The 24,782-nt window shown below is 53.0% G+C and overlaps 1 protein-coding gene across 1 annotated transcript; it reads right to left on the reverse strand.

Moving 5' to 3' along the window:
• Window positions 1-1,355: 1,355 nt before the first annotated feature.
• LOC119114728 (acylcarnitine hydrolase-like) lies at window positions 1,356-3,996 on the reverse strand. Its single transcript, XM_037238745.1, has one exon. The coding sequence runs from the start codon at window positions 3,984-3,986 to the stop codon at window positions 2,295-2,297; it is 1,692 nt and encodes a 563-aa protein (XP_037094640.1). The 5' UTR covers window positions 3,987-3,996; the 3' UTR covers window positions 1,356-2,294.
• Between the last annotated feature and the right edge of the window lie 20,786 nt (window positions 3,997-24,782).

Genomic DNA, 24,782 nt, shown 5'->3' on the forward strand with positions numbered 1-24,782 from the left:
TACACACCTCCTAGTTTTTAACTAACTACGCCTATTTTGCCCCAAAATTGCATGAAACCGCCATCAGCGGTTGCAGAGGTATAATTGTCATTCAGTGGGAGAGCCACATCGGGTTAGTTTGGCTGCCCAACTTAAAACGTTGTCACTTTTCAACGTTTCGTTGGACATGCCTCGATTGTCAACAACTTACGTGTATCCATATTTGCTAGCGTCTGTGAGCAGTAGCAATTTCTGTTGAAAAGATATCGGCACGAGGGTGAAATTAAATTGTCTTTGCCCGTCAGACAATACCAGCACACTCAGATAAGTCAGCTCACTCATTCAAAACACAAATTAGCGTCTTTGTCATTTATAGCCCAGCTATCCATCACCAAGGCATATTACATGAGCACGCGGAAGGAATACGGCCTCACACATGATAAGATACACAAAATAGGCGTTCAAAATAGTTACAGTGCCGCAATAAAAAGACAGAGCCTAAAACATGCGCGGCAACTCGCACACCCTCTTCACCTACGCGTACAACGGGTTAGAGGTACAGCGTGCAGATGATGTTTAAGTTCGCACCTAAGCAGTACATTGCCCTTTTCACTGATGTTTGGTAGCGCATTAATTTGGCGTGGAACCCTGTACAAGTCAGCGTTTACCCTGTTTGAAGCGGATACTGGGCACACACAGCAACAGCCCAACCTGTCTCAAGGGTCGAGCATACTCAGCGGTTTTTTTTATTAGTTCACATCTGTCCGGTGATGTACTCCAGTTGACCAAAAAACACGAGTTTTTTCTCCATAGGAAATTAATTGGCACTGAAGTTGCGCCACCCCACAGCTTCTCACAAATCAAATATATGATGAAATAATCCTCCCTGCTGGGACTCATGGAGCGCAAAATAAGACAATTAGGGAAATCGTCTGGATTTTGGGCGGTACTGTCACCGTGCACTAGCAAATTGTAGCAAATTTGCGAAACCACCAGGGCGGTGACCATTCCCGCTAGATAGCCGGACGGACGCTAATGACGTAGGCTGGGCAGAGCAGTGAGGAAGCAGCAACATTTTACCATACGGACCCAACGCTCAATGCGCATTCTTGGACAGATATTGGTGGAACACGAAACCTATATGGTTTGAGTTCACTCCTAGCAGCCAGACATGGTCCTGGGTAAAACAATTTGGTCGGTGGAAAAGTGCGCAGGTTTATCTGGGAACGAGAAGTCGTGGTTCTAATTTAGCGACGTTAACTTGTGGACCATTGGAAAGGAAATAGCTCCCAGGATATGTAAATTTTCGTTACACTATGCATTTCTGTGGTCCGGACACCATTACCCAAGGTATTCAAGCGCAACAAAATGGCGTCGGCTGTAATATTATACAGCGCCGATAGTACAGCCCTGCCATACCCTGGTGTCATGTTACTTGCATGCCTCCACCCTCACCACCCATTGGCCAAGCAAGCTTCTTGTCAGGATTGGTGGCGGAGGCGTCAGCGCAGTACATCTGGGCGTCGTCGCTATCAGGCTGTGATCACACCAGCAGGCAAGCTCACACATACACACATATATGTCTCACATTGGGACTGGCACCCACAGAGAGGAGGGGCTAGCGCCGCGGCGGACCGGGGCCGGAGCAGATCGCGCCCTTCGCATCGTTGCTGGAAGAGGGGTGTCACCCCAGTCCGGCCAGACTGAGCATGCGGCACACGGTCTTCAGTCACGCAAGCACATCCCACTGATCTACCAACGGAACAATCGACAGATCCATTCACAGACACATCCACAATCGCACATGCACGCGCTCACCCACGCACTCACGCACGTGCGTCGTCACTGTCTGTACTGTTGTCGAGATGCTCCTGAAGCAGGTTGTTCGGTTATACTTTTTGACATTGACGCATCGCTGATGTTAACAAACCGGGTTATCAGGACATCTCGCAGTTTTGAGACAAAACAAGAATTGATGAAAGTCAAGGGCTACAGCTTAAGAATGGTCTTTCGCGCATTTCGTGTACATTACGTAAATCTTGGCTGAGGGATCACGATGAGCGTTTTATGACCTGATGCGCGACGGAACACCACCTTGAACCAAGAACTCGGCGGAATTGACCTGTCAGACACCACCAGTTGACGGCTTGAGCTCGTTGCTGTTGTGGCTGTTGATGTTACTGCTGTTGTCATCGTCATCGTTGCTGTTGTTGTTCTTGGCGGGTGGTCGTTAATGTCCGGTTGACCACGTAGTTGGGAAGCTCCAAATGTAGCCGCACGCTCACAAATTAATCAAAACCAAACCCCGGTAGCGGTCAGAGCTCGTCACGGGACCGACTGGACGATCGCTCGTGCGCGTTCCAGGACTCGGCCAGCGGCAGGCTCCCCCAGAAACGGACGCGCTCCTCGAAGGCGCGGGTCCCGAGCGACGGCGCCGCGTTCAGACGCAGGTGGCGCTGAGTCTGCGCCGTGAAGATGGGCCAGGCGGGCGCGTCCAGCACGTCCGTGGCGGGGTAGCCGCGCCGGGCGAAGCTCGTCCACAGGCTGACCAGCAGCCGGATCATGGCGTACTCTGGCGAGCCACGCTCCGGCAGCGGCTGCCGCTTGCCGTGGAACAGGTAGGCCAGCTCGTCAGCGTGCGACACGAGAGGCGTTGGCGGTAGCGGGATGCCGAGCAGGTCAACGAACCGCAGCTGGCCGGCTCCCACGTGATCGAGAACATACTTGTAGACGGGCACGTACTGCGAGGCCAGGACGGTCTCGGCCGACAGGCCCAGGGTGAAGAAGCGGTCGCTGAAGTAATCCATGAGCCCGGTGTCGCCGCGGCCGTGGAAGTACTCCCGGATCTTATCGGCGACATCACGCGGCTTGTCAGTCTTGTCTGATCTGACACCACCGCGGGGGAGAACCGCCGACGTCCAGGCCTCAGCGTCTCCCGCCTGAGCTCGCTTCAGCACGTCTGGGTCGGAGAAAATGATGCCGACAATCCCCACGCCTTCGTCCTGGTTGCAGCCTATCATCCAGGGCACGCGGCTGAACTGGCCACGCTGCAGCAGCACGTTCGGCTGGTCTGGCAGGAACGGTGACGTCGACTCACGGTCGACGCGGGGGCGGAACAGGTTCCACCCACCCTCCACCAGTGCGCCGTAGGGACCCAGAGACTCCAGCACTCGCATGATGTCGGCCGCCGGTGCGTGACGCACGCACTCCACCACGGCCCAGCTGTCTTCGGACGGACAGCCGAGCTCAGCAGCGAAGTGAAGCGCCAGGGGCCGCTGACGGTCGCCCAGCGCCCAGAAGGCCGAGGCGCTGCCCGACTGGCTGATGGCCCGGTTGAAGAGGCCGGCCGACAGCGGGCTGATGACCTGCAGCGAGACGCTGGCGCCGCCGGCCGACTCGCCGAACACCGTCACCAGCTGCGGGTCGCCGCCGAAGCGGGCGACGTTGTTGCGCACCCACTGCAGCGCCAGCACCTGGTCCAGCAGGCCGATGTTGCCCGGCGCCGCCGCGTCGTCCGTGGTGAAGAAGCCGAACACACCGAGTCGGTAGTTCAAGGTGACGACCACGACGTCCTCGTCCATCAGGAAGTCGACGCCGTGGAGATCGGCGTCGCCAGAGCCGCTGATAAAGGCTCCTTCATGGATCCACACCATGACGGGCAGACCGGGCTCGCCGTCACTGACTGGCAGCCGGGGCGAGTACACGTTGACGAACAGGCAGTCCTCCTGGCCCTCCATGATGTTGTTATTCAGCATGTTGTACTGCAGGCAGGTGGAGCCGTGCCTGGCGGCGTCGCGCACCCCCGACCAGCCGGGGTGAGCGCGCGGCGGCCGGAGGCGCAGGTCGCCCACCGGCGGCCGGGCATACGGGATGCCCTTGAAGGCGGCGTACTGGCGTCCCTCGAACGAGCTCAGGGTGACTCCACGCAGCGCCCCGTCCCCGAGCCGCACCAGCGGCCGCTCGGCCAGCGCCACCACCAGCCACGTGAGCACGAGCAGCGCACGCATCGCCCGGGCAGAGTTCATCCCACGACTAAATGAAGGCCACATGTCAGTCGACTGAGCGGCGACGGCGCTGCACAGAGGCGGCGAAACGCACTCAAGGCCGTCGCCCAATGGAGAGGGTGACTTGCAGTTACGCTACGCCAGCATCTGCCACGGCGCGCTGAGCATTGAACTGAAGACAGGGGCGATGGATCAGGTGGCGGGGGTGGGGGCGGCTGCCTCCCCCCCCCCCTCCCTCCACCTCGGGGCAACATTCGAAATTGACCCTACGGCGGTGCCTGGAAAAGGAAAAAAGAAACGAGGTAAGAATCACGTTTGCCCTATCCCACATTGCCAAAGCTGTACGTCCACCAGGAAATGAACGTGAATGCATTATGCAAACCCTAATTTGGGGAAGGGTAATGGGCGAATCCCATCCCAGCCCTTCGCTTTTTTTCGCTGGTTTCTCCGAGATGGTTTCAACAGAGAAAGCATAGGGCTGTCCTATTCGTTTAAGGTGCGCTTCCTTAAGGATACAATATATATATATATATATATATATATATATATATATATATATCATTCAGTTGTACTCTCGGTACACTCAGGGAGGTTTTAAGGAGAATAAGCTGTAAGCGTCGGTGTGGCCATCGCATCCTTTGAAAGCGAGAACGTTTTCCACAATTCGTTGTAACGCGCGAAGTTCATATTAGATGAGCCATGGAATGAGTTAAATTACAGTCTACCGAAAAACAGCCACGGCAAGCCCCGACCAAGATGTCAACAGTTTCATCTGGATAGGATTTAAGTATATTTGCGTAGAAAATAAGACGCTCTCGGAAGTGGCCCATGCCTACAAATCCTGCTAAACATAAGTAGTATCAGCTGTCCAGAGAGTCAGACGGCGAAGTTTGACCGTTCCCAGAAAAGTACTGTGTGAGGCAGCATAGGCCAACTGGCACAGCGTATGGAGGGTCCGCGACGCCGTGGAGTGACATCACGTGTATTGATTTGACCTCGACTGCCGACGTCCGACCGGGGTCGCGGCCGAGATTCCTGTGGCATCATCGTGACTCGATGGCTGGCAGGCGTTTGTGACTCGGTCCTAGCGTCTCCTCTTCCGGCATCAGCGCTGTCCGCGTGTCCGCGCGGTCAGGAGTTGACCTTGGCGTGAATTGGTGGGTGGGCAGGGCAAATTGCACTTGGTGATGGACCATCAGGGGGTCATATGAGCAAAGACGGCCATGCCAGCCGGCTGCCGAGTCACACTGCCGGTCGACGGTGCTTCAACAATGATGATGTCGCATCATAGTTGGCCACCGCGCTTCACAAATCGCGGCTGCGGCCGAACCCTCGGCATTGAGTGATGGACTCTCAGGTGGACAGCTGAATAAAATGGCGTCTTCACTGGAGAAATGTGCTCCACTGCCAGCTGATAGCCCTACATCACTACAGCAGCGCTGTGGAATGGATATCCTCTTCGCACATAACTGAAATCATTTTCCAAGGCCGCCGCAGGCTGTTGAAAGGAAGTGCCCGGCAAGTCAAGGACTGCCAACATTATTGCACGGCGAGCAGATAAATCGCCTATGTTCGTTGTCAATAGATGCGAGTGCTTACTAGAACGTGGCAACATCTAGCTGAGGAAACAAACTTTGAAAAACTTAACAAGGGCCCCACTAACAAACTCAGAATTGAGGTGAATAAAAGCCTTCATGCTGCCGATGCTAAGAGTGGTATTACGCACCACAACAAAAAATGAGGTGGTTTGAATGAGGGATACGCTATGCGCTGGTTCTAGCTACTGTGGTCATTTTGCGCCCAAACTTGACAATTTGCTAAGTGCCTGAATCATTTATTGACTCCTAAGATGCCGGCAAGGCATAGCATCAAGTTAAGAGATGAGTTCACAGATGTCACTAAAAACACAACAAAAAGGATCTTTAGCTTTTGGGATGTGAGAAGTCCCTTCACAAATGTATATGGCAGGCAAACAGTTGATATAGTTCCAAACACGTCTGTAACCGCGAAGCACTGAAGTGTTTGAAACTGTCGCATCAATTGTAGAAGGCCTGCTCTGGCATGCACAATTGAGTTACCTTTTCGGCTACCGGATGGTTAGCTTTATCGACAGACAGAGAGCGTGACAAAGGGATCACCATAAGGTCCCTTATGTGCGAACTTTCACATGCATGAAGTAGACAACAAAGTACTTCACGACGATAAACCGCAACCAAAGATCTACTGCCGCTACAATGACGACATTTGTGTCGACACCAAAAAACAGGCAGCACTTTTAACAATGACAGGATACCTTGCCAGCTAACTCAGTTGTGAGATTCACCCATGAGATTTGCAACAATCGTCAGATAGCATTTTTGAGCCGAAATCAACACTTAACCTGGCCGTTCGTGATCCCCGTGGACAGAAAATCAACAGACCTCGGTAAATGTATGAATACACGGAGTCTATGTCCAAGATCGCCTACGCGCGCCGTAATCGAGGCATGCACCAGACGTGCAGCCCGCAACTGGTCAAGACAAGAGGCCCTGCACTTCGAACTGGAGCGTTCACGACAGCTTCTGTTGAGTAACGGGTACACCAACCGAGATGTGGAGAGTGAGACCCTTGACATCCTGTGCAACTTGGTTGAACTAGCTCACTACAGAGCGAAACAAACGCCAACAACGCCATCTACAAAAGCCAAATATAAACTGCATATCACGTTGATGGACGGTTTTTTCACGAGGTCATGAAAACCAGCATCATTAGCATCAACGACGCCGATCACATTGAACTGGCTAGGTACTGCAAGGACAAAAAAGTCTCCGAAGTACTCGTAAAATAGTCAAAATAATGACAAGCAGCTAAAGCATACCAATAGCCGTTTTACGAAGGATAGATGCGTTGGAAACCTTTAGTACATTTTAAAATATTTCAAAATATTTAAGTATATACTAAACATTCTTGGCAGGATCTGTTTACGGTTTTAATTAAGCCACTTTATAGCATGTCCGGCATGGCAGCGGTGCTGATCGGTCGAGCACGTTGAATGATTTTTTGCGGCGTTATTGCTTTTATCGTTGTTGCGTGGGCAAAGCTCGGTTTGAGGAATATTAATCGTTTTGAGAGAACATTCAGCGCCGGCTATGTCAAGGTGAGAAAGCTCTGTAAGTGGTGCATATATATATATATATATATATATATATATATATATATATATATATATATGAAAAGGAACACCGCCAGCATTTTGTTGGGAGACCAAAGCGCCTTGACAACTAATCACATTAATTCTAAACTTTACATCGGTAACCTCTCAACGGTGTTAAAAGTGGCGTCTTAGGCGGGGTGCTGATCTGCCAACCCCAAAGCCCAGACGCAGGTTGTACGCTGCATAATATGAGCCGTAATGGCATGGCGACAACTTCCTATAATCCCCAGCGCCGGCTTGCATTATAAGAGACGCTATATACCAGAATAAACCATACAACTATAAACAAACAACTTTAATCATGTACAACCCTCGCCTTGTATTCAACGGCATGTTGTATTGAACAACATGATTGGGTAAGGGTCGATGTAACAAAACCCAGATCCCAAGGCGATGTCGGGTAGATGACAGCACGGTAGACCTGGCTAGCTGTGCTAAAGGTGGCGCTGAGGCTTCGATGAACACCGAAAGTGGGGTGCTTGAGCCGTGTACACTAAACGGTGGCGGGGTCACTGGGTGACGTGAGAGAGATTACTCGCGTATTATTGTCATTTAGATAACGTCAAAACTTAGGGCAATGAAATAAGACATACTGAGAGAGAGATCACTCGTGTATTGCATCATTAAGATAGCGTCAAAACTTGGGCCAATGAAGTAAGACACACTTCATACACAATGCAACTGAGCTGCCGATAATGCACTGGGAAGACCGGCTTTCCAAGGACTTTTCGCTCCTTGGAAACGCACGCTTTCAGAGAGCGCACACTCCACTTAGTGAGCACAAAGCAGCCTAATACGCGGCAGTTGAATACGATAAAACAAATACCATCCTGAAATATCACGTGAAAGTTTTGCAGCCGCAGAAGAACTGGCGGATCTCAGGATGAAAAATGCTGCACAGCCGTAATCTTTCCCTAAAGCTGAACACACGGACGGCGTGTTGGGTCTTTTGCCCTCTTAGGTTTGGCTTCCGCGTATCTTATACTGCTTTTGAGCGACTTCGTCTTGTTAGATATATTTAGAAAGAGTCCTCTAGTCGTGGTAAACACTGACACCCGCCGGCAAGTTTCTCTCCATGTGTTTTCTCGGTACGCGGCATCGAAACCTTTTTTTTAGCTGTCCGTGTTTCAAGCGGCTCTTAGCACAGAACCTCGTGTCGCGTCAGGAGGTGCGAGTCTGAGTAAGTAGATTGCTCGTGATATTCGTGCAATGCTCCTGAAATGTGGCGTTCATGGTAAGCAACTGCCCGACTTTATAAAACCTGTATAAGTTGAAAGCAGTCACCTATGCTTGAAACCTGCCGCAAATTGCACTCTTTTGTCCCGAGCCAGGTGTTTACTAGCGAAAAACGTGCCAATCTTCGCAGACTGGCGTACAATATTTAGGACTTGGTATGCAAAAGCATGTAAGGCCATGCAGGATAGCGTGTGATACACAAGTAGCATACATCTAATGGTGCTGCCTTCAGACACTCGGTATGCCAGAATACTATGAAAATTTGTGCATTTCCTATGTCCAGCATTTCCTTTTTTGCACTGTGGAAGACAGGGAGGGGGCTCAACTTAGCATCGAGGTACCTCAAATCAGCGTTGGGGGAGGGGGCTTGGGTTTCCCGTAAGATACGAAGTGAAGCCCCTGCACAACACGTACTTAAGAACTTGGACTCAAAGAAGACACGGCTTGATTAGGACCCAAGACGCAGTGATTCGGACGCGACGCAATGCTTCAGGGAGCTTTGGAGCCGAACCAAGCTCTATATCATCATTCAAGCTTCAGTTGTGGTTGTAGAGGAATAGGATCGCTTCAGGAATAGCAAAAATGTTCTGCAATATCTGGCTCAGTATGGACCGCATGTACGCAGTCTCCGAGCTTAGGTTGTTTGGGTAAGAGCCCTGTCAGCCAGCCGTAACCCTCTCAGGGCAATGGCGTGGAGGACAGTGGATAGCGGGGTAGTGAAACTGCATACACGTGAGAGTCCATCCACCGAGACTTAGCCCGCGCAGAGACCCATCTTCTGGATTTGTGATCGGCACTTGAATGGGTCCCGAACAGGGGGCATTCGGCCTACCCATGGCTGGTGCGTATGGCCGCCCCGGATAAAGGGCAGGATGTGTGTGATAAGGGGTGTGATAAGGGGTGTGACAGGGATCCATGATAGAGCCATAATTAGGATGATATGGCGGATAAATGCGCTTTATGGTGATGTCCAGCGACGGTTTGGGTGGGATGGGTTCCACTGGTTAGTCTCGGTTACGTTTGGTCGAATTCGTTGTGCCCGGGGATGTGAAATGTGCCACTTTAAGGCCAGTGCAGCGCATTCTCAAAACCAAACAGCCATGCTGTTCTTGTCTTTTAAAACGTTAATTGGGGCGAGTAAGTTGGCAGGTATTGAGGCAAGTATTGATGATCAGCATTGTCGATAAAATCGCATTTTTGTAAAATTCAATCTATCACGCGACTGTTCTATCACGGATCTCATGCCTAGATGCACCAGTTTTGTCACGCAGATATTGCACAAACATACTGCATACAAATCGCAATAAAGACATACGTATATACCAAATACATACACTCATCCTTGACAGGCGTCAGCGTTCATCAGCGACACGCAAAGACTCATGTGCCGCTGCTCTCCGCCCTAGTGTGGCCTTTCATTCATATTTTTATTTTATTTTATAAACTTGATCCAAACCTTTTGGATGGATGGATTTCTGGGATCAGCGCTCACGCTAAGCAGTGCTTGTTGAGTGAGTCCTGATCCCTACCATCCGATCACCCAACTCCATGCGACGGCAGAATTTCGTGGCGAAAGTTTAACGTGCCGCAATGCTCGGCACGGTTCGTCCTGCCCTCTGACGTCAACTGACCTTTGGCGCGACCGCTGCCACCTGCCGCAGGCTATTCCTGTCAAGGGCAAATAGCGAGCGCCTTTAAGCGACTCGAACCCACCCTGCTCCAATCCACCCGGTGGGTGGATCGGAAGGCAGGTTCTTTAACCAACTGAGCGACCGAACGCGGGCAGATGGAGGTTCCTTGCGCATATGCTGATTTTTGAATAAGAGGGTCCCATTCGCGGATTTGTATCGCTTCTAGAGCGATCAGTCTTTGTTTCTGCGTGGAGCACGTGATGACTTCTGTGTTCCCGATTATTCGGCGTATCGAAACATCTAAAAACATCATCAAGGCTAAGTACGCTGTGATTCTACACAAATTATGTGTTAATGATAATCTGCTTCCTACATAAAGTATATCCAAGCCCGCAAGACCACTACATCGCCTAAAGCAAGCATCCGATGTTTTAAATTGTGCGAGAGGCGATGTAGCAGCACGACAGAGACGAAATGAGACGTTAGTTATAGATGGCGGTACGATAGCCCTATTGACCTGGCTCGCTGGACTAAAGGTGGCGCTGAGGCTTCGATACATACCGTCAGTGAGGTGCCCGAGCCGTGTGCCGTAAACGGGCGACTGGGTGACTGGATGATGTGAGGAAGGTCACTTGCGTATTGCTATAATTAAGGTACCATCTTTCATAAGAGCTTTGATTGTGAAGGGGTTCGCCAATGTGATGCTCACAAAGTAATTTACAAATAACTTTGGCGGAAGATAAACCAGCAATGGCATTGACTACGTCCAACAATGCCAGTCGAATAAATCAGTGCATTTGTGCTAAGGTGGAATATCTCATACTAAAAATAGGGCCTATCAATGGGCCCGATCGATTTATTTTCCCCGTTGTCTGAATAATGCCTCTCAACCCATGAGCGTTGTGCACAGTACCGACAAACCAGGAGCTCAAGCACAATACTGACAAACCAGGAGCTCAAGCACAATACTGACAAATCAGGAGCTCAAGCACAACACGGACAAACCAAGAGCTCAAGCACAATGCCGACAAACCAGGAGCTCAAGCACAATACTGACAAACCAGGAGCTCACGCACAACACCGACAAACCAGGAGCTCAAGCACAAACCGACAAACCAGGAGCTCAAGCACAATACCGACAAACCAGGAGCTCAAGCACAATACCGACAAACAAGGAGCTCAAGCACAATACCGACAAATCAGGAGCTCAAGCACAACACCGACAAACCAAGACCTCAAGCACAATGCCAACAAACAAGGAGCTCAAGGCCTTTCATTCTTACATCAATGACTTGAAACGGTTTACAAAGACATTGCGAAGGCGTTGCAAAGGCATTGCAAAAGCGCAAATATTTTGCATGGGTACTGGTCGCGATGTGCTGGATTGCACCTCATTTCACGGCCTTTTCACGGTCCAGCCCCTCTTGCGTTTAACTGTTGGGTTTCTTTCGAGACTGGGTTTGAAAAACGTGACGCTGGCCGCCTCCCAGCCGAGGTATGGCGCGCCTATGGCTGAGACAGAATTGAGATATTGCGGGGATTTGTGGACGGCATCTGTGTGGACTACGCCAGGATACTTGGCTTACGTCTTGTACCTGTTCCGGTTGTCGAGGCCTGGCAGAAATATCTATCGTTATTGAAACAGAATTTCAACATGGGCAGATCCAAGAGCTACGCTCGAGCCCAAGTACGCGGCTTCAGGTACCTGTACACACATTCCCCTTACCAATCCCTGTCTCCTCTTTTGTTTAAAGGTGTTGTATCCAGCCGCCTTCATGCTGACTCAATAGAGTCTAGACCAGTTGTCCTGTTTGTAGCCTTTAACAGCAGGGAAATTTCATGTTTCATATATTCATTGAAGTGTAGGACAATTTTTTTCCAAATTGCAATGTGGAAAGAAACCTACGACAGATAAACAACCGGCCGCAGCGATCAATGGTTTCCGACAAGTTAACATACAGTGCTCAGGCAATATATTGGGGTCACCCGAGTGAATGGGAGAACCACAGACCAATGTGAAGGTTCCATGAGTGATCGTAAATGTATAACAGGTCAACATAGCGACACCGCAGCGCACCGCACCCAAGCAACACCGCAGGAATCTTCCGGGCACGTTGGAAGAGCCCGTGGACGGCCACTGAGCGAATAAGAGCGGCCCGGACAGGCTAGCATGTACATCGCCCGATGTCAGCTTACGACTCTCTCTCCGACTCTTCAGTTCTGCCTCAAGTGGGAAGGACAGAAAAGAGAAGCGCTATGGTAGACCCTTCAGCGATCGACAGTGTCTGCGAGGAGAACAGATCGGGCCCGGCAACAGCTTATCACGCACTCGGAGGTCAAATTGACCCCCCTGAGGGCTTTCTGAAATAATTTCCGAACGGTACGGCGTAGCCGCACCAAATTTTGCATAGCTGTAGACAATGGAATAATGGATCGTTTGGGATCTCAAATTTAAATGTACCTTGTAATGTCACTAATTTAACGTAGGTCAAAGTCAGCCCGCGGTTTCAGCGTAGGCAATTTCTCGGGAATCACCCAATCTGGCCCAACAAGGTGCGTTAGACGAAGCCATTCATATCTGAGATACTTTCTTAGGCATCACAACAATTGAATGAACAAATTACATTGACCCAGAATCAGGTTTGAAGGTCAGTCCAAGGTCAAAATCAATCTGTTTTTTTACTCTAAGGCTTGTTGTATGATGTAGTTTGTGGTGCTCATTTCAAATTTATTGATAAAAGGAACCATATTATACACCTTCCACGGACTACCTAAAGGTCTGAACGGAACACTGACCTAAAACGACCCAATTCAGCATTTTGTTTTTTGGAAACATAATGCCTAGCGTAATCTTTATCGTTTATGAAAATGCAAAACTCAAAGCAGTCTTGTATGATTTTGGTCACCATGACCTGTAAAAGGTCAAGCAAGGTCACTGACTTAAAACGAGCATAAGACCCGTTGTTAAGAACAGTTATTTAGGTTCCAGGGCTCTGTGGAAACCAAACTGGAATTTGACCTTGTAGGACCTTATTTGACTCGAAGGTCATAACTTGGGAACCTCAAAGTTTGACTTAATTGAGTTCACGTACAGGTCAACATACTTTGTGAATTTGGTGTCTTCAACTCTCTTAGTTCCTGAGATCTTAGAGGGGTCAAATTGACCCCCCACACCTGAGCGAAGGGTATCCAGCCGGCCACCCGGGTGCGTGTTAAGTCCCGTAGACAACGCAAGTGGTCCGAAAATGTCTCCAACCACGACTCCCAATTAGCCATGAGTTTTCCGATCTTCGCATGGGCCTGTTATCTTCACTGTGGCCATTCTTGATGGTCTGGATTTTCCTGGTGCAAAAACGTCCGATTTTCGGGGCTTGCCTTAAAAACATGCACTCGGTTGTCCGGATATGGACGCCCTAAGAACCCAATGGGGGGGGGGGGAGGGGGAAGACAGGGCTCAGTGCCTCCTCCTCCTCAAGGATACGCCATTGAATGACGCAGGCAACAGAACAAAGATCACATTGATCAGAGTAGGCAGCTATTCGTCGGACAAGGTGATGTACAGCGTGGGCATATACTCTCAAGCATTTAAGCAATTGTTATGTCAAATTTAATGAGAGTGCAGGTTGTCATCAGCGAATAAATTACATTGGTTTCTTAAGTCGATGCTCATTTGCAACATTACTTCATAATGGAACCTTTACGCTAAACCACGAAACCCGGACCACGTTCTTGCATGTAGGCGTAAACTTTGTTCGCAACTACGTTATATTTGTGATTTGTGAATAGCTGAACATTCAAAGATGCTGTACGAGCACACAAGTATAACAGGGTTTAAGCTCTTTCAAGCTCGAAGAGCCTAACTCCGATAACCATCCACCAAGCAATCGTGAAGGCGCGCACACTTCCGAACCACTGAAGCAGCGCTGGCGGTGGTTGTGCCCCGCGCGGATGATGTACCCTCAGTCTCGACGCCATCTGACACCCGTCCCGCCTGTTGAGGCCCGCGCTTCGACGCCGGGCCGTCTCCAGCGCCGCACGCGCGGCCGGAGGCGCCGTTCAGTTCATCAGCCACCAGCGGAGGGTCACGCCGGTGGCGCCGCGGCAGCCGGCGCCTGCGACCCGTTGCGTCAGCCGCCGTAATTGCAGTGGGGGTCAGCGGCGCGCCCGCCCGCGGCGCATTGGCTGCGATCGGCCGCCGGCGACCAGCCTTGGCTCGGCGCGGGACGACGGCGGCGCTCCGGCCGGACAGCGCGAAGACCACGCAAGCGCCGGCCCCGGCCCCGGCCTGTGGCCTCAGCAGCGCCGGCGGGGTCGCCCCGTGACCCGGCCGACACTGAGGGGTCGCGGTCACGTGACCTGGCGACAATGCGGGCGTCGCGTCGTCGTCACGCTCAGCTGCGTGACGAGGATGGGAGGGGTGAGGGCCACTGACGGCGACGCAGCCTGCTGCCAGCTAGCGTCTCTCGTTCGCGCGTCCAAGGTCGGCTCGTAAGCATGCGGGGGACGTTAAACGAAGATTTGTCTTCGGTGGTCCATCAACTTGAAATCCAGTTGGAGAATCCTCGGCTAAGCTTGAGTGTTTGGTACGAAGCTAAATTTGTAGATTGTTGCTGGTTGAAAAATTATATGATACACACCAATAATAAACGCTTAACGTCACAGGGATGCTGGTTTCTAAAAATCGGCGAAGGGCTTGAACGCAAGGAATACGATCCAGACTTCTTGAAGATTAGAAGGTGGTCCTGCTTTCACCTGCCTCGAGTTCGAAGGATAGGCCGACAGAGGATTCAAGTAGATTGCTGGGCACACATATTTGACATAACCTAACTGTGCCTTATTTTCTTCACCATTCGCTCACTTCAGCTACTTCCCGAAGCCCCCGGATATGACCTTGCTCTGAGGGGTGAAACTTGCGGTCTGGGGTGTCCAAGGCCGCGACGTTCCGCGAAGACCTCGTGAGGTACCTTTGAGATGCGTGTAACTTATCGATCAAGGTTTTTAAATCTCGAAATCAGGTGGTAAAAGTCTGATGAGAAATCTCAGTTTGCCCGGCCATCTGGTGCCAAAGCTTCTCCAAGACTTGACCTAATGTACTGCCGGCTTCTCTGTAGCTCCATAAGTTATGCTTTGTTGATGCCAGTGAGATTTGCAGCGACATAATCTGCAAGAGTCGGTAGAAGGATCCAACTAACACCTGCGCAAAACACGGGAACTTATACAGATTAGTGTACTAAACAGAATATGCGGGGTATATGTGTTATCACGTTTGTTCCCATATAAACATGCATGGCACGCAATCATTCAATCACAGCGCATGTGGAGTTCATAGGCATAATTGTCACTTTTTGGGCACTGAGCGCCCCCTGGCCCGTATTAAGTGCGCGGAGTTTCTGTACCCCACGAGGTCTTTGCCTAGGTAGATTCGACCCGACGACGGCCATCTGAGGATACACCTGAAGTGATGTAAGATGCAAATGTTCGCGGTGCTGTGCTTCAGCACATTTCTGTCTTGCCATTAATTGCTGTCTGTCGTCGATGATATAACTATTTCGATTACCCGTCAAAATACATAATGAAGAGCACTTTCTTGTACGGCTAAGCAGACTTGACATGCTAAACATATCAAAATTTGCTGAGGACAGTTCACATGCTGAGAAGCTGAAGCGAATTCTTCAGGATGTCTTGACCCCGCTGCTTGTGTTTCTCAACTTATCAAGCATTTCTATAAAACCATCCAGCCAGTCATTTTGACCAGTGTCCACATCCTTGCTTTTATCTTCTCTTCACAGTCTGAACACTTCACATGAAACTGAGCGGCTTGGATGCAGCTATATCTCGCGCAAGCACACCTCTTCTAGGGCGTCACTTGGCCACCGCTCGCACCCGGGGGTTCAGCCGATGCCTTGCACCTCTTAAGGGCGTCACTCGACCGCCACTGGCATTCCGATAATTCAGCTGACACCTTACACCTCTTTCGGGAGTCGCTTTTACCGTCGCTTGCGCCCGGGGGATTCAGCTGACGCCTTACACACCTTTTGGGCGTCACTTGGCCGCCGCTTGCACCCGAGTGACTCGGCTGACGCCTTTCTGGCGTCACTTGGCTGCCGCTTGCACCCGAGGGGCTCAGCTGACGCCTTTCTGGCGTCACTTGGCCGCCGCTTGCACCCGAGGGACTCGGCTGACGCCTTTCTGGCGTCACTTGGCCGCCGCTTGCGCCCGAGGGACTCGGCTGACGCCTTTCTGGCGTCACTTGGCCGCCGCTTGCACCCGAGGGACTCGGCTGACGCCTTTCTGGCGTCACTTGGCCGCCGCTTGCACCCGAGGGACTCGGCTGACGCCTTCCGGCGTCACTTGGCCGACGCTTGCACCCGAGGGACTCGGCTGATGCCTTCCGGCGTCACTTGGCCGCCGCTTGCACCCGAGGGACTCGGCTGATGCCTTTCTGGCGTCACTTGGCCGCCGCTTGCACCCGAGGGACTCGGCTGACGCCTTCCGGCGTCACTTGGCCGCCGCTTGCACCCGAGGGACTCGGCTGATGCCTTTCTGGCGTCACTTGGCCGCCGCTTGCACCCGAGGGACTCAGCTGACGCCTTCCGGCGTCACTTGGCCGCCGCTTGCACCCGAGGGACTCAGCTGACGCCTTCCGGTCGCCGGCGGAAGTCCCCGCCGCGGCCGCTGCTGTCACTGCGCTGTCGAGCCGTCAATCAGTAGTCCTCGTCACGGTGAGAGCCCGGCATACCGTTCCGGCTGCGAGGCCCAGTGGGCTAACTAGACGAGTGATGACAGCCCACGCGCCGCCGGCGCCGGGCCTGGTCCTCCACGGCGGTGACCGCCGCCAGCGGGTGGGGAGCCTCGTGTTGGGGTGTGCACCCTGGGTGTGTCCTTGCACACGTGTGTGGGCTCACACGTATAAGGTGCTTTGATTGTTCACGCGGTCCTGAGCTCAGTTGTGTCTTCATGTACTTTTCGGGCTCTTAACGACCAGTGAAGAAGAATGTGGTCACTGTGATTTAAAGACTGAAGATATCTCAAATATAAATAAATAAATAAATAAACAAATATACATATATATATATATACATATATATATATATATATATATATATATGTATATATATATCTATATATCTATATCTATATCTATATATCTATATATATATATATATATATATATATATATATATATATATATGTATATCTGACATCGAACATAGAAGGTCAAAAATAATCTCGGAAGTATCATAAAAACTTCGGCACCGTGAAGCACACTCCAACAAAGTGTCACACCTCAATAGCTTTCATTTGTCATGTAGATGGGCCTAGACAGGGCGTTATTAGGTAGCATATGCCAGGGGGCACATAACACAATGAACAAAACAGTGATTCCTCGACCCAGAGTAGTACTTTCGTGCAATCAGATCTAACCAGCCGTGGTGTGCCTAGGACCCATGAATGAATCTGGGGATTAGATCCCTCAGTTTTGGATTCCAGATCTTCCATGACCCAGGAACTGTTTGGACTTTTACCGAAGTATCTCCCAGCACCCGAAAGACGTGAACAACTTGTACGAGGTATGCTCTGGGACGCTCATATATTTTTCATAAGAAATCGAAAGATCTCCCGAGATCTAGAACCTGCGTTATAAGCTGTCAAAGAAGCCTTTAGGCTTCAAAAGTAATTACACTTCCTTCAACAATCTGTTAGGTCCTTTCATGCAACAAACCTTCTGACTTAAGGTAAAGCTAAGACAGGACGATGCATGTAGTTTCAAAAATTTTGTTGTTGACTCATCACAGGCCGCCAACATTGCTGTGAGCAACATTGATATGCGTATGCAGCTCTTCATCTGTGAACAAGAGTTTCGCACACATATAATTAGTTTGGTTTGCCTTTGCTTTTTATTTGCTTTCCACGGCTTCAGCCTATACCGTGGATCACAGACACAGAATCTGTGACCAGATCCCTGAGGTCCGAATGTGTATTCAGGGCCGGTTTAGCAATTTTGTGTAACAATCCTCTAAGATCTGGAGTTTGTTCAAAAAAATGCCTTAAGGATGGTCCACTTTCGGACCGAATGGGATCTTCCAGATCTTTTGGATCTTTTCTAGCCCTCATCTAGATTCACCAACCTAACAGCAGCGTCGTTGGTGTCAGGTCAATAACCCCTCATCGGTTGCTGTCTCGGCCATCTTACCGGCCCGTGTGACCCGCCTATGACACCACGACAGCTTTGCGCTGCGCGTACAGATACATCACACCGACATGGTTCTGACGTCACACAGCTCGGAGAAGCGGCGATGTGGCGCTCCGCCACGCGGTATCAGCTGCTCCGTGACGTCACGCCATCCCGTCTGGTCCGTGACTTCACGGTGCCTCAGCGCACTCCCAGCCTGACATTCCATCCCCGATCGATCCTCTCCGCCGCGCCGTAACGTGACGCGGCTCCGTCTGACCCGGGCCGACACGTCGTGACGTCACCCGGCCGGTGACGTCACCCGCCGCGCCCCCGCCGACCCAGGCCGTGACCGGGGGCGGCCGTGCCGGGGCGGGCGCCGCGGGAGGCGGCCGGCCGCGTCTGACACAACACGGCCGCACGCGCCGCCGGAACACGCGCCCCACTGGCGGCCGATGCGTTGTGCAAGCGGCCGGTGTGAAAGAGTGGGGCAGCGCCGCCTGCGGAAGCCGACACAATGGCCTCCGGCGGTCGCAGCGCGCGCTCCGACACCCATGGCTTCCGGCGTCGGGTCGGCCGCGGCGCGCTGCCCCCGGCTCCGCCTCTCGCCGCCGGCTTCCGGGCGTGGCCGGCGGCGACGAGCGAGAGGCTAGCGCTTCTCAAGCGAGGTCGATCGCCGCCAGGGCCGGCCGGTCGGCGGTCAGTCAGGGACGATATTCGACGCGCCGTTGGGTAACGCCGGCCACTCGGCCGCGATCGGCCCGCCGCCGGCGCGCTCTCCCCACCGCGCCCTTCCCACGGGTGAGCACCGGCGGCGGCGGATGGCGGGCCGCGCTGGGCGTGTCTGGTGCCCGTCATGCATGAAGCGACCATGGCCGGCGGCCGGCGGCGGCCGGAGCCTGGAGCGTCCCGGCCCCCTCCTGCTGACGGCCCTGGAGCGTCGCGACCCCCTCCTGCTGATGTTCCTCGGACCGAGCGATTGGTCCTGGCCGCCGCCGAGGCGTGGTGGTCGGACCCCCGCCGTGGCCTGGCTCGCGTCGCCTTGGCCGGCGCCCCGGGCGGGCCGACCCGACCTGAACCCGGCCCGGGCAACAGACGCCCCGCCGGCCGATCCCTCAACCGGTGACGGCAGCGGCCTTGCCGGCCTTGCGGACCCCTGGCCAGTCGGTCACGCGGCGACCGGGTCACGCGGCGGGTGGAGCCCAGCGCACGGACGCGTCGGACGACCGCCGCGGCAGTGCGGCAGGGGCCACCCAAACACCGAGCGGCCGCATGACAAACTGGTGGACCTTGGGCAGCTTGACCTATAGTGCGTGAGCCGCCGCTAAATGCAGCGTCCCACAAACACATTTCCGAGACGTACCGGCTGCTCGTGAGGTGATGATCCGTTTCCAAGACGTGCTAGTGTTTCGTGTGATGGTGATTCGTTTCTAAGAGATGCTGGTGTCTCGAGTGATGGTGAACCGTTTCCAAGATGTGTTAGCGTCTCGTGTGATGGTGATTCGTTTCCAAGATGTGCCGGTTGCTCTTGTGATGGTGATTCGTTTCCAAGAGGTGCCGGTGTCTCGTGTGGTGGTGATCCGTTTCCAAGAGGTGCTGGTGTCACGTGTGGTGATGATCCGTTTCCAAGAGGTGCTGGTGTCTCGTGTGGTGGTGATCCGTTTCCAAGAGGTGCTGGTGTCTCGTGTGGTGGTGATCCGTTTCCAAGAGGTGCCGGTGTCTCGTGTGGTGGTGATCCGTTTCCAAGAGGTGCCGGTTGCTCGTGGGGTGGTGATCCGTGTCCAAGAGGTGCTGGTGTCCCGTGTGGTGGTGATCCGTTTCCAAGAGGTGCCGGTTGCTCGTGGGGTGATGATCTGTTTCCAGGAGGTGCCGGTTGCTCGTGGGGTGGTGATTTGTTTCCGAGAGGTGCTGGTGTTCCGCGTGGTGGCTGGTGTCCCGTGGGATGGTGATCCGTGTCCAAGAGGTGCTGGTGTCCCGTGTGGTGGGTGGTGACTTGGGCGCTCGCTCCGCATACCGCCGTCCCCGGCCTTGCCCCAGTCATGGCCCGCGCGGCTGACGCACGCAAACAGCACGCCAATGTCGGCGAAACGGCGCGCGGGCCGCACGCTCTGTGGCTGCGTCACTGCCAGGGGGCCGGTTAGGCAAGCGCTTGGAGTGGCGATTGGCTAGGTTCAGCCAGTCTATCACTGATTGGGCGGGTAATAGAGCAGAACTTGCACCACTCGCTTCGATCGGCTTTCGGTGGCGGTGGCGCGGAGTTTCCTAATGCGAATGTGCTTCGTGTTCTTTATGCTCTGATCTAAATGTTGAATAAAAGGGAGCGTTACGCACGTTACTGCGCACTCAGGTAAGGAACGTTAGCGATTCCAGCGCCCATGTTAATGCACACGGGCGATAGCACAACTGGAACTCGAGCCTGGGCCCACACGCGAGAGTCGGTAGCGCTAACCACCCCGCTACGCCGTTCCAGTTTGTCTTGCTTGTGGCTGCTGCCGTGCGAGAATTCACGCTCAACATGAGTGTGAGGGACCGAAGTCGCGTAAAAGCCGCCTTGAGCACGTTGCAGTGATCTCGGTGTGCGGACAACCACATCTACTCGGTCGCCTTGCGCCTCGTGGGTGCCATCGTAAGAAACCAGCGAGTAGTGAATCAAGTACGTGGGGCCATCGTACATCACTGCTGACATTCCGATCCATCCTCGAAGGAATAGTGCATCCAAACTTGTAAATAGCAGGCTTACTTTCAGGGACAACTTCCCATGGCTACTTAATCGCCATTTCGAGGCGTGGACGTTCTTTACTGTAACGCGTTTTAGGCGATGCATTTTCATCACTTATTGTTTACAGCGTCAACCGATCAAGTGGGTGCTTTGGCGGTGACTATGATTTCAATTCAAGACCGATACAACCAGTCTGGATGCAGGGCGCGGCTGGGCGGCTGGCGGAGTGCCCCTCCGACGCTTCTTCGGCGGCTAGTCTGTCCCGCTGCAGGGCACGGCTTGGTGACTGACGGAGTGCCCCTCCGACGCTCCCTCAGCGGCTAGCCCGTCCCTCTGCAGGGCGCGGCTGGACGGCTGACGGGTGCCCCTCCGACGCTCCCTCAGCGGCTAGCCCGTCCTTCTGCAGGGCACGGCTGGGTGACTGACGGAGTGCCCCTCCGACGCTCCCTCAGCGGGGGGTCTGCGCCTCTGCAGGACGCGGCTGGGCGGCTGGCGGAGTGCCCCTCCGACGCTCCCTCAGCGGCCAGCCTGCGGTCGGAGGTGGCCGGCGGTGCGGTCCCTGTCGAGCCCAGCACACACACCGCACATCGCCGCGCAGCCGCGCCCGTAATCGCCCTGCCGGCCGCCAGCCTCGGCCGTCGCCGCCTTTGATTTGTAGCTAGAATTGGGTCAGTGCTAGTGTAATGCGGCAATAAACCTTCGGCCAAGCAGCTTTCAACGATCGGTTTGGGCCAGTCAATGCCAGCACGACGCGTCCATTGCCACCTATCCATCTCCCCCTGGTTGCGTTGTGCAAGACAGTAAGTGGCTATTTACGTGCTGTGCTGTTGCGTGCTGGTGTGAATGTGTTGCACGGAGAAATGAATGGAGTGGGAGGTGATATGAATGACCAAACTAGGGGGTTTATGAGAAGCTGGAGTTTGACCTACGACATTCTGCAGCGTCATGCGGGCGTTTCTGCCAACAACGCGGCACCTACCTGTAGGTCATGGGAACGACAATACGCTGGCGAAATAAATGAACGCAATACAGGTTGTTGATGAAATGCTTGAAATGAAAGGGTATAGCATATTTGCACAACTAACACTATCTACAATGAAGTCACATAAACCAATGCTTCTTAACGATCTTCTCCCATCAAATATCGTCTTATTTCCGGTTATGACAAGCGCAAACTGATTTCTGCTGACAGTCATCCAATGGTAATGCACACGCCTCCGGACCAGGTGTGCAAGCGTTCTAACTCGTGAATACCGAGTGACTCGCATGTGCTCGAGAGAATAATCTGGGGAGACATACAACAGGAGCACATGCAACAACATGCTATGGCATGTGGCTCCTTTTCCGACGGTTGGATGATTGTGTATGAGACAGGCTCTTCTGACGTCAAAGCTAGCAACTCAGGTAGGTAAGTTGCCTGTGAGGAACGCGGCCCCGACGTTGATGTTAGTAAAGGCCCTGGGGCATCCGAAGTTCTCGCAATTTGGTGAAGAGAGTGGTAGTTATCTTGGGTTTGTTCATTCCGGTCAACATTCATAGGGAGAGTGTTAAATTTGCAGATAGCTGAAGGCCCCCTCCCCCCCCCCCCCCCCCACCACCGGCCCCTGGTCAATGCGCGTCTTCCCATTTCACAGCTATCGTAAGCAGGCATCATCAGACAAACAACAGAAAAAACTAACAATTCCTCAATGTGAGGCATAAAACCCGGCAACACAACGCTTTTGCAGGCTTTGCCGTCGTTGACCCATGCATACAAAACAACTTAACAAGCAAAAAAGAGGGCTCTTTATTGTTCACAGGGTGCAGTTGTTGAAGGCGTGAAGCACTTAATGACCGTAGTTTCGCTGCGGGGGTTTCACTTGTTGCCGATCACCTTGGGTTCATGCTGGAAACGCTGGGGGCTGGCGCTGGCGCTGAATTCAAATATGCTTGATCTCAAATCCGATGTGATGAAAACAACAAAAGACGGTAAAGGGGCCTGTCACATTTCCAGCCCATGTTAACGGAACGTTTAAAATGCGATTATGCGACGGTTTGTGTAGTTGGTTCTTTTTAAACTAGCACGTGATTACAATTTGTTCCAACCTGTTTGGACATGCTGAGTTTTAGTTTTTTAAAGGTTGATTTTTTACACCACATGCAATTCTGTGCTTGTCTCTTTCCAAGTTTTTTCAAGTTCTTTGTCCAGTCTAAAGCAGTCCACTGGTTTGATCAATATATTTCTTAAATAAGTAATGCTCGTTTTCGTAGTCTGTTAAGTAGTCTTCGCTCTTAAGAAACATGCTCGAACAAATACTGGATTGAATAGAGCTCACTGAATGAAAACTTTCCAATCAGGAAAGAATAGCACATTGAAGACGAGAAAGCTCCTTCCCCGAGCCCAAGGGACGCTCTTCTCTGCCCCGAGCCCACGGGACGCTCCTCCCATCCCCGAGCCCACGGGACACTCCTCCCATCCCCGAGCCCACGGGACGCTCCTCCCTCCCTCGAGCCCACGGGACGCTCCTCCCTCCCTCGAGCCCACGGGACGCTCCTCCCATCCCCGAGCCCACGGGACGCTCCTCCCATCCCCGAGCTCACGGGATGCTCCCCGCTCCCCGAGCCCACGGGACGCTCCTCCCATCCCCGAGCCCAAGGGACGCTCCTCCCTCCCTCGAGTCCACGGGACACTCCTCCCTCCCTCGAGCTCACGGGATCGCTCCCCGCTCCCCGAGTCCACGGGACACTCCTCCCATCCCCGAGCTCACGGACACTCCTCCCTCCCTCGAGCTCACGGGATGCTCCCCGCTCCCCCGAGTCCACGGGACGCTCTTCCTTCGCCCGAGCACGCGGGACGCCCTTCCCTCCCCCGGGCGCACAGGACGCCCCCCCCCCCCGAGACCAGCTTTGACAGAGGTCCCATGCTTCCGGCTCCATGCATCGCCATAGGGCTACTGTTAAGCCTTCGTTAAAGTTGAAGGGTCATGTATCCCGGCCTACCCTCCAATTCATATACCTATGTTTGCACTTCCTTCTGAAAGTATCAAAAGATGCTTTTACACAAACGAAATGTACGCGCCAAAGCTCTCTGTTCGTGGCCGTCCAAATATGCCAATATGCCACTATGCAATTATAGTGGGTTTCAGTTCAACCTTATCATATCCACGAGGCGACTGAAGCACGCTGCTAATGGTGTGATGTAATCACACTTTCTCAATCGCTCAAGGCTATCCCTGGGACGGGGGTGCGCGCTCGGAAATATGTAAAACAAACGTCCGCGCGAGCGGTTTACTTCATAGCTTTACATTCTGAGTTTTCTTGTGCCGGACATGCATTTAATGCACACAAGACAAATAAATTCAAGACCTAGGTTTGAGACAAAGTCTCCCGAACCCGCTATGCAGTGCAGCCCAAATGGAATGAGGCCCTCCCGTCGTTGTGCGGGTTTACCGCTGTGTGCAGCGGTCAGCGCGTCTGGTGTCGTGTCGGTGCCTCTGACTGGCACGCCGCCCGCGGGCACAGCGCTGCTAGGCCAACCGGCTGTAACGGCCGCCGGTTCTGCACGCGCTGTTTGGTACTCAGAGGTCTCCTCGACAGGTGGTCAGTCGAGCCGTGCCGCAGTGCCGACGATGCCGCTCCCTGCCTGTCACCGCCCGCACACAGCGATCCGCGGCGTCCTTCGCGACACCACCTGGCTATCACCATACGAGCCAAACACAGGCATGCAGCTTCTCACCGGACACCGACGCTTGCGCAACGCTCTCTTAAACTCGCATTTGGGATCACCTGTCGCGCGTGAGACAACGCTGCGAGTATTCCGTGCGCTTGTGGGCCATGATGTCGAGATGTATACACATAGGAGGTTGAT

Source organism: Pollicipes pollicipes, unplaced genomic scaffold (genome assembly GCF_011947565.3).
Source record: "Pollicipes pollicipes isolate AB1234 unplaced genomic scaffold, Ppol_2.1 Scaffold_3087;HRSCAF=3621_pilon_pilon_pilon, whole genome shotgun sequence".
Taxonomy (NCBI): domain Eukaryota; kingdom Metazoa; phylum Arthropoda; class Thecostraca; order Pollicipedomorpha; family Pollicipedidae; genus Pollicipes; species Pollicipes pollicipes.